This window comes from Bos mutus, chromosome 3, assembly GCF_027580195.1.
Source record: "Bos mutus isolate GX-2022 chromosome 3, NWIPB_WYAK_1.1, whole genome shotgun sequence".
In the NCBI taxonomy this organism is placed as follows: domain Eukaryota; kingdom Metazoa; phylum Chordata; class Mammalia; order Artiodactyla; family Bovidae; genus Bos; species Bos mutus.
In genome coordinates this window covers 31,825,474-31,839,649 of record NC_091619.1, presented here as the reverse complement: position 1 = coordinate 31,839,649, position 14,176 = coordinate 31,825,474, and the positions used below count along the sequence as shown (strand labels likewise).

Genomic DNA, 14,176 nt, shown 5'->3' with positions numbered 1-14,176 from the left:
TTTTATTCTTACCAACATCCAATGAGTAAACCAAGGGAACCTATGATCTCCACAGCATTTCTCTGGCCTGATCTCATGGAAGAGAATTCAAATACTGGTAGAACTTCTGGTAGAACTTCTGCCCCTTGGAAGGGGAAGAGGACTCCACAGCATGTTGCAGGAGGGGGCACAGGCCACGAGGAGAGGAGCAGGGGAGAAGGGGCGCCTTCTACGCTGACCTCCAGTTTCCAGGCCTTTGTCGGCACCAGACACTGGGTGCACACCCCCTGTGGTGGCAGGCCATCTGCGCGGTTGTACAAGACTCTGGTTTCCTCTAAGTGGCAGGAACGCCTAGTTCAACCTGTTTCATCCTCCCATTTTCCTGCATTCCCTGAATGAGGGGCCAGTTGTTTCAGCTGGAGGATTGACAGTTTGAAGGAAGTCTGAAGGAAGCAGGGCAGTATCTTTTTCCCTCCTGCCCAGAGTTTGGGGGAGGGGACCCAGTGTGTGGTAGGAAGAGTCCTACCTGCTTTGAAGCCCCCTTTCTCCTGGGCAGCCTTGCCTTATTCTAACTGGAAAGATTCTGTAGCTCGTTCCCTGCGGAAGCCTGAGGGTCCCAGCTGCTCTGCCGGGGCCTCCAGGAAACTTCTGGGCTTGGAGGCAGAGGTGCGCCCCCTCTGGCATCCAGGCCGCAGTGGGGTAGGAGCAGCTGGGAGCAGAAACAGGGTTGGGCAGCTCAAGTCTGCGTGTCCACGAGACAGATCATGTGGTCCAGTTCAGCAGGCTGGGCGGCTCCTTGGGCTTCACCCTGAGTGAGATGAGGCTTGGAGACTTATAGTCGCCATCCGGAGAAGGCTCAAAGCTGTGGCCCCCTAGGGCGGGGGAGAAGCCATGGATGGAGTAGATGCCAGGGTGGGCTCCAGGAGAGGTTGGCACCCCCATGAAGCCAGCCACATTCCCATGAGGGTGGGAGTATGGAGACATGCATGGGGAGGGGACGCCCTCTGGACTCACAAGGCAAGGACCCCCGGGGCTCCCAGACCCTGAACTGGGCCACAGGGAGTTCTGTAGCTGAAAAGAGAGAAGAAGCAAGCCCATGAATCAGAAGGCCCAGGGGCCTCCCTCACCTAGAGACTCTTCTCTTGGCCTTAGGGCTCCATAAGCTTTGGAGAGAGCTTCCTCTTGGCCCAGGTCTAGAACCTACCCCCCAACTCTCACAGTGACATCTCAGAAGGCCCCTGCCGTTACTTCTCAACTGAGCTTTCCAACTGCTCTACATACATCCATGAGACTGGTCAAAGCCCATCTTGCAGAGAAAGAAGTGATTCACCCACAGTCACATGGAGCCCTAAGGCTGCTCCTGCTCTCCCTGGGGCCACAGCTTACACTCTGGCTGGCTTTCCCACAGAACTGCCAGGCCCTGAGTCTGGGTGGGGAAGGGTCTCACCTGGGGATGGCTGTCGGTTCGGGGCAGCATGGAGATGTCATAGGCAGATGTGAAGGGGTTCCGCCCCTCCTGGATCTTCCCATAACGCTCACGCTTCCGCCACTTGGCTCTGCGGTTCTGAAACCAGACCTGGGGACAGGTTGGGAGAAGGTTGAGGAGGTGACAAAGCAGCCACGAGGCATGGAGCCCACTGGGTAAAGAGTTGATGGCTGTATCCTCCTGTGGGTGGTGGGGAGCTGGCTCCAGGCTGGTGACTCTGAATTGCAGGAACTTATAAATTCATGTCATTCTCAGGGCCTGGGATGGGGCCTAAAAGAAGCCCAAGCCCAGAGAGGGTTTACTGGCCCTGTGGGCCCTCCCCTACCCCGCAGGCTGAGTCATACTGGTTCTCCAGTCTGGCTGTGTCTGGTAAGGGTAGTGTTGGGGTCTGTGGCCTCAGAGCCCCGGGGCAAGTACGCGTGTTGGGCTTCTAGTCTTATCTCTTCCCCAATGTCCGCACCTGAGAAATGCAGTAAGGTAACCTGAAGGCCACAGCCTAAAGCCCAGCTCCTTAACACGGTCCCTTGGCACTGACCCCTGCCCCTCCCTACAGCCTCATCTCCTGTCGGGCAACAACACTCAGTTCTTCCTAGCAGCCTCTCACCCCAGCTGCCGTCTCAAACACTGCTGTCTTGCTCCTCCTGCCTTTGCCTAGGTTTTTCCAGCTTGCGCTACCCGTCCCCCCACACATACATGTGAGCTGGGCACCCTCTACTGGACTTCCTGAAAAACCCAGCAGAGCTCTCACGATACTCATCGCATCCTACTGCCACCATCGGTCTTGGAAACTCTTCCCCACTCATTACTGGGGGTGAGGGGGGCACATCTGTGTGCTGCCCACGTAGCTGGGCTGGATTTGTCACCTGGTTATGTCCTGTGTGTGCCGGTGCACGTGTCAAGCTCTAGGCTAGATATCGGTACTATCAAAACCAAACCAAACACATTGTCCTGCTTTCCAGGGATTCGGCTGGGAGCCACAACAAAAGGAGCTGCATGTGTGTATAAGCAACCCTATCTGAGTCCCTCACTGCCCACCCCCTCTCACACAGAAGGGAAGGCCCGATAGTTAAGAAGTTGGGCGTACTCCTGGCCCTTAACCCAGGGTTGCAGATCCCAGAGCAGGCCTGGGTCAAGGCTAGGGAGGGCCCACTACCGGTTCCTCCTTGATCCTTAATTTGCTCTCCCTCCCCTGCAGTCCATGGGGTTGCAAAGAGTTGGACACGACTGAGCAACTGAGCAACAACAACCTCTGCAGACAGATGGAGGAGCCTGGATTTGCTGATCACTTTTCTTGTAATTCTTCCGTCACCACCCGCTCTCCCCTGAGCTCTGAACCTGCCCCCTGCACTGTCCCATGGGTGGTCCCCTTACTCCTCCCACCGAGGTGGGGTCTATGGGTGGTGTCAATGCTCCTGTCAAGCATCCCTGGTCTTGGGCCTCAGGCATCATGGAAGCTTCTGGACTAGGTCTGGGCCATCCCTCCACCCCTTTAGGGTTGAAAAGGCCTAGAAGGGCAGTGAGGAAAGTGTGTACTGCCTCCCCAAAGCAGTTCCATGGGGGTAGCTATTCGAGCATACCCCCGCCACAATCCCCACTGAGGCTTGCTGGGCTGTCTGGAAATGTGACATTTGGACTTCCACAGCTTATGTGATCTGGAATTATCTCGAAAGCTGGGCCTCTTACCCTGATGGTCCCATGCCCTGAGGAGCCCTGGGGAACAGTTCTCAGTCTGCTTTGGGGGCTACCTGGTAGGAACATGGAAGCAGGAAGACCCAGCAGAGTAGAGTCCTATGTTGAATTCAACTGAAGGGCATTCTCTGCTAGGCTGCAGCTGGCCTCTTTATAGACTGACTGCTGGTTCCCATATTCCCTTAGAGCCTCTGGAGGGGCCCCCACCCAGGCTGTGATAAGCATGAGCTCTGCCCTGGGTCCACTGGGACAGGGACTCTCCTTTGCCTAGAGGTCACCTCCTCACCTTTCCCAAGAAGCCCAAACCCAACCCTTCTCCTGGGGCCTCCAGCTTGGCATCAGGGAGCCTGCTGTGTCTCAAGCAGGTTCAGAGCAAGGCAGCAATGACCATCTTCCTCTTGGGCCAGACTCGTATGGAAGCCCCCTTTTCTGTCCCCACCTCCTGCTCGCCACCTTCGTGTTCTTTCTCACTCCCAGCAAGCCTTGGACATGGATTCCCTTCCTTTCTCTCTTTCCCAGCATCCCTCTGTCCTCCCGCCCCATCCACACAGGCTGGGCTCCACCCAAGTGAAGCTGGCGACAGCTCCATCCAGCCCCAGGGCCTGATTTCTGTTGGGAAGAGTTTGTTGTTGTGGGCAGGGGCTTCCCGCCAGGCTCTCCCAGCCACGGTCTGGGAATTGGCAACACTGAGGTCACTGGCTCAGGCTGGCTTTAAGCACCAATGATCCTGAGACCCCTGGCAGGGACCCTCCCCATTCTGGGCAGCTACCCTGGGAGCGGCCCTGAGACGTGTTTAGCATTTCACATCTAAAATGCTGTCACACCTGTGATCCTCCAAGATATCCTCATGTGGTAGTACTATCATTCTCCTTTCCTAAATTGGGAAACCAAAACTGTGACATGCCCCAAGTCACCTGGTCAGCTAGTAAGTGGCAAAGTTAGGACACCCACACAGGTCTTCTGACTCCAGGAGGCTGTCACCCTCATCCCATACAGGAGCCTCAACTTGGACTGCAAGCCTGTGGCTGCAGCTGAGCTGGGCGTGGAGGGGAGCCCGGGAGGGCTGACAGGGGCAAGGGAAGGGCAACGCTGTGGTGCCAGCATCCACCTCTCCTGGCCCCCGTATGGCCTGGCTCACGGTCTGGGTGGTCAAGGCAGCCAGGGAGCCCTGTGGCCAAGGTGCCCTCACCTGTACTCGGGCCTCGGTCAGGTCCGTGCGCAGAGCCAGCTGTTCCCGGGCATATACATCAGGGTAGTGGGTTTTCTGGAAGACTTTCTCCAGTTCCTCCAGCTGGAACGTGCTGAAGGTTGTGCGGTTCCGGCGCTTCTTGCTCTTATTCTTGGCCAGCTCCATGGAGTCAGGGAGTCCCGGGGACAGAGGGACACGCAGGCTGGCCAGGCAGGGGCCTGGGGAGCCTGGCAAATTAGAGGTCCCGTCTCGGGGGCCCCCTCGGCAGTCCAGGGGCAGCTGGGGGAAGCTGGCAGCTTTGGAGGCCTTCTCCTCAGCTGCAATGGAAAACACAAAAAGGAGGATGGAAACCGAACCAGGGGGTTTTGTGGGTGGAATGGAGGGAGGGGGAAGAACGTTGACGCTTCAGTCCCCGCCTCCCCCTTCCTTTTTCCTCCGTCCTCCCAGCAGCCACCCTTCAAGGGAGCCTGGCATTCGGAGGCCTGCCTGCTGAGCCTACAGCTGGGGAGGGGGCCCTGGGGAACCATGTGCTCTGTGGTCTGGGCGGATCTGCTGGGGCCGGAGGAGGGTTCATTTCGGGGAAGTGCTCTGTGGTGGCGCATCCCACAGAGTGTGGAGGTGCCAGGATTGATGCCACAGCAGGACCAAGCCCAGGAGTGGGAGGAGAGGGTAGGGATGCCCCCTGCTCCTGCCTCCTTAGCCCTGACTGCAGGCCTTGGCTCCTGTACCCTCATGCCCAGGTCTCTGCTCCAGGACCAGACAAGGACAAGGATGCCTTATTCTCTGAAACCCCAGTCTCAGGACAATGTCAAATCTTCATGTCCTGGTGTAGAAAGGGCAAAGAAGCTTCAAGAGGGATTGTCAGATTCTTCATTGATGTTTGGGCAAGCACTGAAGCCCCAGCATTAGACAGCAAGAGACAGGTGACAGGCTATACTCGGAGAAGGAGAGGTGGGGAACAGTGGGGAACAGCACAGCCTCAGAGCCCAGCATTCTCGCCACCGTCCATCCCCACTCCCTGGGAGTCTCTGACTCCCCCACTGCCCATGATTAACAAGCAGCCCCACTCTGACGTGCTCATCCTCATTTGGAAAGCTTGGTGGAGCTCCACCACGACAGGGCATGGTGAAAAATAGGTCACCCTGATCACCCCGCCCTCTCCCTCTGGCAAGGACCCCCAGCAGCGTCGCCATGAAATCTCTTCTCAACAGTCCTCTGGGATATCAGCAGCGACGCCACAGAGACGCCCAGCTGATTCACACAGCCCCTTCCCTGGCTGGCGCCAGGCCCATCTCCAGTGGGGGCTTGGCCCCCAGGAAGCCTAGGAAGCTGGCACCAAGAGGCGGTTTCTTTCCCAGGACTTGGTGTTGGCTCACTAAAGTGGGGAGGGGCAGGAGAGAAAAGACTGAGAGATAGGATCAAAGAGATGGGTTCTGGAGCTCTGGATCTGATGAGTCCCTGTGTCCTTGTGGAGGACAAGTTGGGTGAGGTTCACCCCTGCCCCTGCCCCCCATAGCTGGAAGGTGGTGAGTGACCTCCCAGGACTCCCCAGGCTGTGAAAAAAGCTATGCTTCATGAATGTCCTGGAGGCTGGGGAGAGTCAGGTAGGGCCTGCCCTTGGGCTAGGCCATAGTGACAGCCCAGACACTTCTTTCATGTTTCAGGTGGAGCACAGGTGGGGAAATTGCTTCAGTCCTTGACTTCTATTCCTGGGCAATACATTTGCTTATAGTGCTAGTTCCACCAGGTAGGACCTAAAGAAGGACGACTCAATGGTAGTTTGAACCAGATAATGTTAAGTGGTCAGGAAGACCAGGGAGACTGGGAGGGGCACCATACACACTGCAGGCTGGAGAGGGAGGGGTTTTGGTATCTCAGATTCAGAGGGAGGGATGGCTGGACTCCAGGCAGAAAAGGGTGAGGGTGGCTCAGGGATGGGGGTCAGAGGAGCTCTGATGTCCCTGCAGAGGGCTCCCCAAAGCTCCAGGTCTTGCTCAGCTCTCACCGGGCCCTCAGTGTCTGTCTCGACAGGATATGCCCAGATTGGAAGGGATCAGACCTGGGGCTCCAGGACTTGCCTTCTTGACCTTAAGCCACCCACCTACCAGGGATGAAAATGCAGCAAGCCTTCTTGGAATAGCTACCCCCCAAAAGAGCCAAGCTGGCTGGCCTCTGCTGGCCTCCTGGGACTGCCCGTTCTGCAGCCCTCCCAGAGGACCACAGAACTTCTCCCCTCCTCAGTGCCATTGCCCTGAAACCTCCATCTGCCCAGAGGACTCCAGCGTGAGGCCAGAGAATTCCCTCTGTGGACAGGGGTTTGCGTCACAGAACACCAAGCAGCCTCCTGAGAAGCAAGGCCCAGAAGACAAAAGAGGTGATGGGCTAAATGGAGGGCAATGGTCAAGGAACGGCAGAGAGGGAACAGAGGCCGGTAGTCTGAATCTGAGCTTGTCATGGGAACGATGCACTGTAAGCCCGGAGTACATTCAAAGTGTTCACGGGCTCTGTACAGGAGTCACTTGTACCTATTGGGGCCACTGGGAGATTAAGGGGGTAGTGCTCCTGTTGGAGACTGGAAGCCTGGAGCCCAGCACTGAGGTGCCAGGTGGCCTGCACAACCAGTCTGTCGGCCTGAACGACAAGAGTCAGGAAGAGCATCAGCAGAGCTCTGTTCCTCACTTCCTTCTCTCCAGTGCACTCCCCCATCCCGGGTCCTACTAGCGACTGACTGGAAGCCATGGCAGCTTGGAAGCCGCACAACTCGGGCTGCCTATAGGGAGCCGCACTGTCCCCCATGGATGGCGTCCACGATGCCGCAGGACCAGCTAGCCGGCTTTCAGGCTTTCAGCTTTCGCCAGAAAGCTTATTCCCCGCGTGCCCCTGCGCAAGACACCCGCAGAGGTCTCTGAAGCCTGGGGTTCCCCAGCTCGGCTGAAGATCCGAAGTCGGTGTAGACCTACACGCCGTTTGGAAACACCCAGTGGGGCCTTGGGGCTCTCCTGAGAGGTTTCCAACCTTGCCCTAGTCTCAGCGGGGCTGACGACTGGGTACTCTTAAGTCCGAGGCCGGCCCAGGAAGCGCGGCCAGCAGGGTTAGCCGGCTCAGGGCTTCCGCAGCGGCGAGCGCATTTTGAGATCAAGAAGCCAAACTAGAGGACAGACTGGAAGGCCCCCGGCAAAACAGAGTGGTGGAGGGGGGCGGGGGTGGGGGGGAAGGCTAGGCACTTCTCTGGCCCGCTGAGCAGCCACGCGCTGAGGGCGCGAAGGCTGCTGGCACTGCCCCGACACTACCGCGGTCCAGACCGGAGCTGCGCGCTCTCCGCAAACGGCGGCCACGGGCTGGAGAGGAGCGCGGTGCGCCGGCTTTAGAGCGCTCAACTAAGGGCCTTGCCGGGATCGCGCAAAAGAGGGGGCACAGCTGCGCGCTCATGGTCTAAACTGGAAACGCTTTGAGCTTGTTATTTTAAAAGCCGAGAAATTAGGCGGGTTCCCCCTTTTGACCAACATTTCCCACCAAGCAGACTGCACGGCCCGCGTCCCCCGGGCCGTCTGTCCTTAGCAGCCCGTCTCTATAGCAGGGACGCAAGCCACCCGCCCACCAGCCGAGTTCAGGCTAGGGCACTGGGGAGGCCACTGGCGTCCCGGGGCTCTACCCAGTTTCGGCTCGCATCCGCCGCGCCTCCATTTCGTTTGGTCTATCCTCTGCTCAACCCGCATGGTTAGTTTCCTTCTCCTACTTGTGCCCATTTTGCTATTTTCTGCACTTTTAGGATGCCTCTTTTTCTTCATATTGTCTGCTGCTTCTCTTTTCGTCCGTTCCCCTCTTCTCCATTTACCCTCTTCCTTCGATCCTCCTCCGCTTTTTATTCGTTCGTTCTTCATTTATTTCTTTCCGTTTTGCCCAGTTCGCTGATCGCCTTTTACCTTTCTTTCTTTCCTCTCTCCACTGTTGTTTTGTCGAATTTCCTCTTCCCTCTTTTTGGTTGTTTACACTTCTGTTTTTTTTTTTCCCCACGCATTTCGTTGTTGACCCCGTCGCGGTCGCTAGAGTCCTCCTCGCCGCTCTTTCTGCTCCAGCGCTCTCAGCACTTAGCTCGGCGCCAGGGTCGGTCGCAATCCCGGCTGTCCGTCCGTGATCCATCGTGCCCAGCAGGGAAGCTGAGCCGCAGGGTGCGTCATCCGAACGCGGCGCGTCGAGCCAGGCCAGGTACCTGTGTCCCGGGCGGTGCTCACGGCGCTGCGCGGCCGCCGCCGTCTGGCTGGGATCAGAGGAGCCAGGCCAACTGCTTCTCATTAAGTCCCAACTGTGGTTTTTATCAGGAGAGCCTCTTTCAAAGGGCACAGACACGAAGCTCCGCGGATTCGCTCATTTCCTCCACTGACCCCCACACACCTCCCTGCCCTCCCTTACACGTTCTCACAGCCCCGACTGGGCGAAGGCTGGAGCCGCCTGGCCACTCCGCAGAGGCCCGCGAGGCGCCAGCGGGGCGGAGGCGAGTTGGGAGGCGATCTCTAAGGATTCAGCTCCGGGCCTAAGCTTCGGGATGTGGCAGCAAAGATGAGGTGGGCGCGGGCACCGACACTTCCACAGGTCAGCCGGTGCAGTGGCAGCCGCGGGGTTGGGTTCAGGCCCCCTCAGGCGCGCTCTTTGGAGACCGCACGGTCCAACTGGCGTTAGCGCCCAGGGTATCAGCCCAGGAGCAGCCGGAGGCGCCCAGGACTTAGGCCCACTCCCGACGGCCCCGCGGTGATCATCCAGCGCGAGGTAGCCAAGACTGCTAGAAGGGCGGCCATCGTCGTGCATACGACGGAGAGGCCAGGTTAGTCTGGGAAATAAGAACACAGTTATTCTGCACTGAGAATGGCCCGGGACTGCCTCACCAACCGTGGCCACTGTACCGAGCGCCTTAAGGCGCAAACAGCAGCGCCTCTCCCGGGGGAGGCCAGGCCGCAACCTCCCTCAGCTGAGTCCGGCTTGGCCACTGTAGATCGGGGCCGACCACAAAAGCCGCGGTTCTCTCCCCTCACTGGGGCCAAGAGTTAAGCCTGGCTCCTGGGCCTCGGTGTCAGTTCCCGCCCAACTCCGGCAAGGCACGATCTCTGCTTCCCGGTTCCGGCCGTCTTCCGGCCCAACGGGGCCCGGGGCCGTCGCCACTCCAGTCTCCCTGGACCTCCGGCCTCCCTTTCCCGCCGCCAGAGGCACGCGTGGCTCTGCCTCCCCGCACGGCGCTAGCTTTCGCCCAGTGAGGACCAGCTCCGGTCCGGCTTCAGAGAGAGCCGTGCGGAGGGGCGAGAGAGGTAGAAAACTTCTGAAATAAGCGACCGGGAGAGGGAAGCGGGGAGGCTCCGGCGGGCCCGGGGTGTGAAGAGGGAGAGCGCCCCGCGCCGCGCGTTACCTTCCTCGGGGCTCTCGTAGAAGTGGCCGCCGTTGAGCGCCGGGCCGGGCCCCGAGGTCCTGCAGGTACTTGGCGGGCGGCTTGGCCGGCTCCGGGAGGTAGGGCTCCAGGGGCCCGCAGGCCGGAAAGCGGGTCAGCCGCGGGCCGCGGGGTGGCGCGGGGTGCAGGTGAGACGCGGCGGCGGGGGTTCCCTGGGGGCCCGGAGGCTCGTCCCCGGCGGCCGCGTAGGGGCCAGGCCCGGGCCCCACGCCGAAAGGCGCGCAGCGCTCCGGGTCCATGCCGGCTCGGGGCGCACAGGCCGCCGGGGGCTCCGGGGCTCGCGCTGCCCGCGCGGCCTGTGAGCGCCCGCCAAGGGGGAGGGACCTGGACGCGGGGGCGCGGAGCCCCCGGGAGCGGCGCGCGCCGCGGGGGGTGGGGGGCGGGGGGGGGTGCAGGGGAGGGGGCCGCACTCTGACTTAATGCTGGAACCATCCACGTCACGTGCAGCCCCGCGCGGGTTAACCCCTCGGAGCCCGGTAGCCCCCTGATTCACTCCAGTCCTGGTATCAGAAGCAGTGGGAGAAGGGGAGGAAGCCACCCCCTCTCTCGAGGGTAGAGTCCCTTTTGTCTGTGCATCTTGGCGAGTCCCTTGTTTAGAGCAGCACTGGCCCTGATATCTGGCCCGGAGGCTCTTGACTCTGAAAGGGTGAGACACTTCAGGGTAGAGACCCCCTCCAGGCCCAACAAATACTTTTAGGTCTGGTCTCCTGACTTTTAGCCTGGGATAATGGCCAAGGAACAGGTAAGGGGTGGGCTGGGACGTTTACTCTCTTTACTGGGAGTTGGAAAAACTTGGCCTTCAGCAAAAACACCTCCGTTATAGAGATCTCTTGTTTTCCTCCGGTCGAGGAGTCATTATTGTGTGGAAACAACTCTAATCTGGTAATGGGTGCTGGGGGCTGGGAGCTGGGTATGATAATTAGCTGTGAGGCCTTGAACTAGTCACTTACAGTTCTCATCTGGCTGTGGACATTGGACAGTCAGTCTTCTGAGTCTCTATATATTCCTGGTGAGTTTCAGAAGCAGAGGCAGGGGCAGAGAAGACAGCGGGGCTGCAGAGGCATCTCAGGACTGAACAGAGTCCAGCAGAGGTTACCTTGGGAGCAGGTGGAGGAGTTCCTAGAGGGTTTTGTGTTTGAACAACAGGCATGGAGTGAATGCCTTTTAATGGGCAAATAATCTGAAAGTGCCTAGAGACCGCCTGGAGAGGGGCTGTCTGCAGCTCAGACCTCGGGTGCTGTTGCCCCGGGCCTGCCACTTTAGAAGGACAAAGTAGGACCATGTCACCTAATAGCTGGGTCTCCCTAGCCAAAAGGAAACCCAGGACTAGGGCAGTAGCTTAGAATTTCTTAAAAGTGAAACAACCTCCACCTTACCTAAGATCTGGGAAGAAATACCTGTGGGCCGTAGGACCCCTGCTCACTTTTGTAGATTGAGGAGTCCCTAGTTCTGGGTCACACAGTTTTTTATTTTCACTGCCTCCAGAGATTAGCAAGAAGGATGGGGAGTTGAACATCATTTGTATTTCATTTGAATTCTCAATTTTTAAAGGAATCCAAGGGGCCTGGTGTGAACACCTCCCTCTTCCGCTGGGGGCTTAGAGGGGGTTTCTTGGCTGTCCTCAGCCAGAGTTGGGCTGTAAATCAAGGGCAAACAGGAACCAGAAGCCTTGCATCTCACAAGTAGTCATTAAGCCATTATTAAACATACCATAACTTCTCTGAAGCCTTATTGGTTTAAACACCACATTGGAGGCATTATGGCCATTAGGGCCCCTAATCACAGACTGCAGACTGGAATAGTGAGATGGGAGCACCTGGAGCTGCTATTTCCAGCCAAGAGGGAGGCTTAGCTTGGAATTAAGCTTCCTCTTTGGCCTTACCAGGGGCATCCATTCTCTAGGATCCAGTGGATCCCAGCTCTGGGCAGCCAACTTGTATTGATCACTTTTGCCCATTCATAGGGGTTTTTCAATAGATATTGAGTTAGTAAATCAACTTACCTCAATTTAGAAAATAATAGTTATTGGGTTAGAGCTGTAGATATTGTTGACTTTTTTCAGGAGCATGTTAATGTCAATTCAGGACACCTTTTCTGTTCAACAAAGTAGTCAAGTAGCTTACTGTGGAAGATGAAAGTATGACAGAAAAATATCATCAACAGTCTAAACAGGGCAGCCAAACTTAAGTGCCAAGTGTTTTGCCTCCAATGATAACCTTTCTGAACCTCAGTTTACTCATCATGAAAGTGGGCCCTACCCATGAACAAGGAAAATTTGAGGAACACTTATTTGATGGATGTGATGAACTGTGTTCATTTAAGAGATTTTTATTATCATTAAGAGATCCAGAAACTGCTGCCAGATTTCTGGGCTACATCACTGAATTGGTAGAAGGCTCCATGACCTCAGATGGAAGGTTCTATAATTGGGGGCTGAGCAGAGAGACCTAGGGACCCACCCTGTTTTCCAAACCCAGAAATTCCTTCTGCCTTTCTCCCCCTCTTTGAACAGAACCAATTTCCATGCTGAGATGGTGTTCCCAATTGAACCGAGGTGGCAGGAAATCCCAGATTCCATTTAAGGTGGGTCAGGTAGATAGGGTTGCCCCTCTGACAGGGTTTTCTTCCAGGACCATGCAAAACAGTTCTTAAAGGGCCCCTTCCTGCCCCCTCTTAGACACCACTAGTGCACACTCATCTTTATCCATATGTGGTCTGGCCAGTTTGATGGGGCAGGAGCAGAGAAAAAACAAAAATGCAACCTCAGAGTTTCAAGGTTTTCTTTCTTAGGAGAGCTGAGAAATCATGAAGTATCATAGGGGACCTAATTTTACAAATAAAAACAATAGCTAACACAGGTAGCGTCATGTAGCATGCCAGGCACTGTCTAACGTATTCTCTGTCTATTGATTTACTTGACCCTCACAACAACCCCAAGAAGGAGACACAATTATTATCCGTATTATCAGAGAGAGACTGAGGCCACAGAAGGCTGCCATTTGTCCAATGTGGATATCAGTGGCAGATCAAAAATTTATGCTCAGGTCCATGGTTCCCACCAGCTATCTCATAGTTGTTCTTCAGCTAACATACCAAAACTGGAACCATTAGATGCACATCTCCTTCTCCCAAGGGAAGGTCAGGACTTCTTTTTTTTTAATGGATTTTTTTTTGGCTGCGCTGGGTCTTATTCACGGCACACAGGCTTTCTCTAGTTGCAGCGCACAGTCTTCTCTTGTGGCACGTGGGCTTCTCTAGTTGTGGTGCTCAGGCTCTGTAGTTGTCACATGTGGGCTAGTTGCCCTGCAGCACTTGGGATCTTAAGTCCCCCAACCAGAGATCAGACCTGCATCCCCTGCATTAGAACGTGGATTCTTAACCACTGGACCACCAGGGAGGTCTCAGAACTTCTTCCTGATGCAATTTGAGGCCAAAGTGGATGGGAACAGAGTTGGTCCAAGATGGAGCCATACTGCTGCCTTTCTGATCACCAAATGACAGTTTATTGAGACTCGCCACGCCCAGCTGTGGTGGTTGGGACGGTTTAGGTGGAGGGGGGTTTCTGCTAAGCTGAGACCAAATGAAACAGCATCTAACACCTGAGAGGTTTTATGACCCACCAACACAGCCAGATGTGGGGCAGAGTTTTAAGAGAATTTGTGAGTTCATCATTCGTGCTGTTTAATAACCAGTTGAATTACAATAGCATTTTGTCACTGATAGAGTGTCCAGAGACTCAGTGAGATGAGCTGAAAGGATGATCCAGATAATTCTGGGTCCTATCGTTAAAAAAAGAAAGAAAAGAAAAATCACTCCACTTGCTGAGAAAAACTACTTTTAAAATGGACATGATGCTTACTGGCTGTTTCTAGGCAACTGTTTTACACTGGCTGATTGTTTCATTCATTGATTTAATAGGAGGACCTACTTTGTGACAGGCATTTGCTGGCAGTGGGATACAGCAGAGAGCAAGACAGACGTGACCCCTGCCACATGTCAACTTTGCTGGAATGGAAATGTCTCCTCCACAATGAAAAAAAAAAAATCATTTGGATGTGAATCAAAATGGAATCTGGTCTCCAGAGCAGAACTCCTGGCCTCTAGCCTCAACTTTAAGGTTGGTTCTTGAATTGAACATTGGTCCCAACTTCAGCTTTCTTTCTCTTTTTGACTGCCCTGCGCCTATGCCGCACGAAGGTGAATGCGCCCCTTTATCTCCCAGGGGATGTCCAAGAGCAGTCAGAACAACAGGACAGATGGAACCTCAGATCTGACATTTCTTTGACATACAAAACTTCCTTCCAGACAGGAAAAACTCAGTTGCTTTTTCTTTTTTTTCTTTGAAGGCAAGACAGTCAATATTACTCTTGTCCTGTTTAGACTTTGAAATCCTAAATTG

The 14,176-nt window shown here is 55.8% G+C and overlaps 1 protein-coding gene and 1 long non-coding RNA gene across 2 annotated transcripts in view; one reads left to right on the top strand and one right to left on the bottom strand.

Moving 5' to 3' along the window:
• Positions 1-225: 225 nt before the first annotated feature.
• ALX3 (ALX homeobox 3) lies at positions 226-10,064 on the bottom strand. Its single transcript, XM_070367526.1, is given in 5 exon segments — positions 226-1,050; positions 1,427-1,555; positions 4,344-4,660; positions 9,739-9,790; positions 9,792-10,064. Coding segments are annotated over 5 exon segments (1,032 nt in total). The 5' UTR covers positions 10,017-10,064; the 3' UTR covers positions 226-741.
• The window catches only part of LOC138987218 (uncharacterized), a 25,710-nt gene continuing 19,214 nt past the window's right edge, over positions 7,681-14,176 (top strand). Inside the window, exons 1-2 of the long non-coding RNA XR_011463644.1 lie at positions 7,681-9,640; positions 13,696-13,894. This is a non-coding gene — a long non-coding RNA (uncharacterized lncRNA). The remainder of the gene's footprint in view (positions 9,641-13,695; positions 13,895-14,176) is intronic.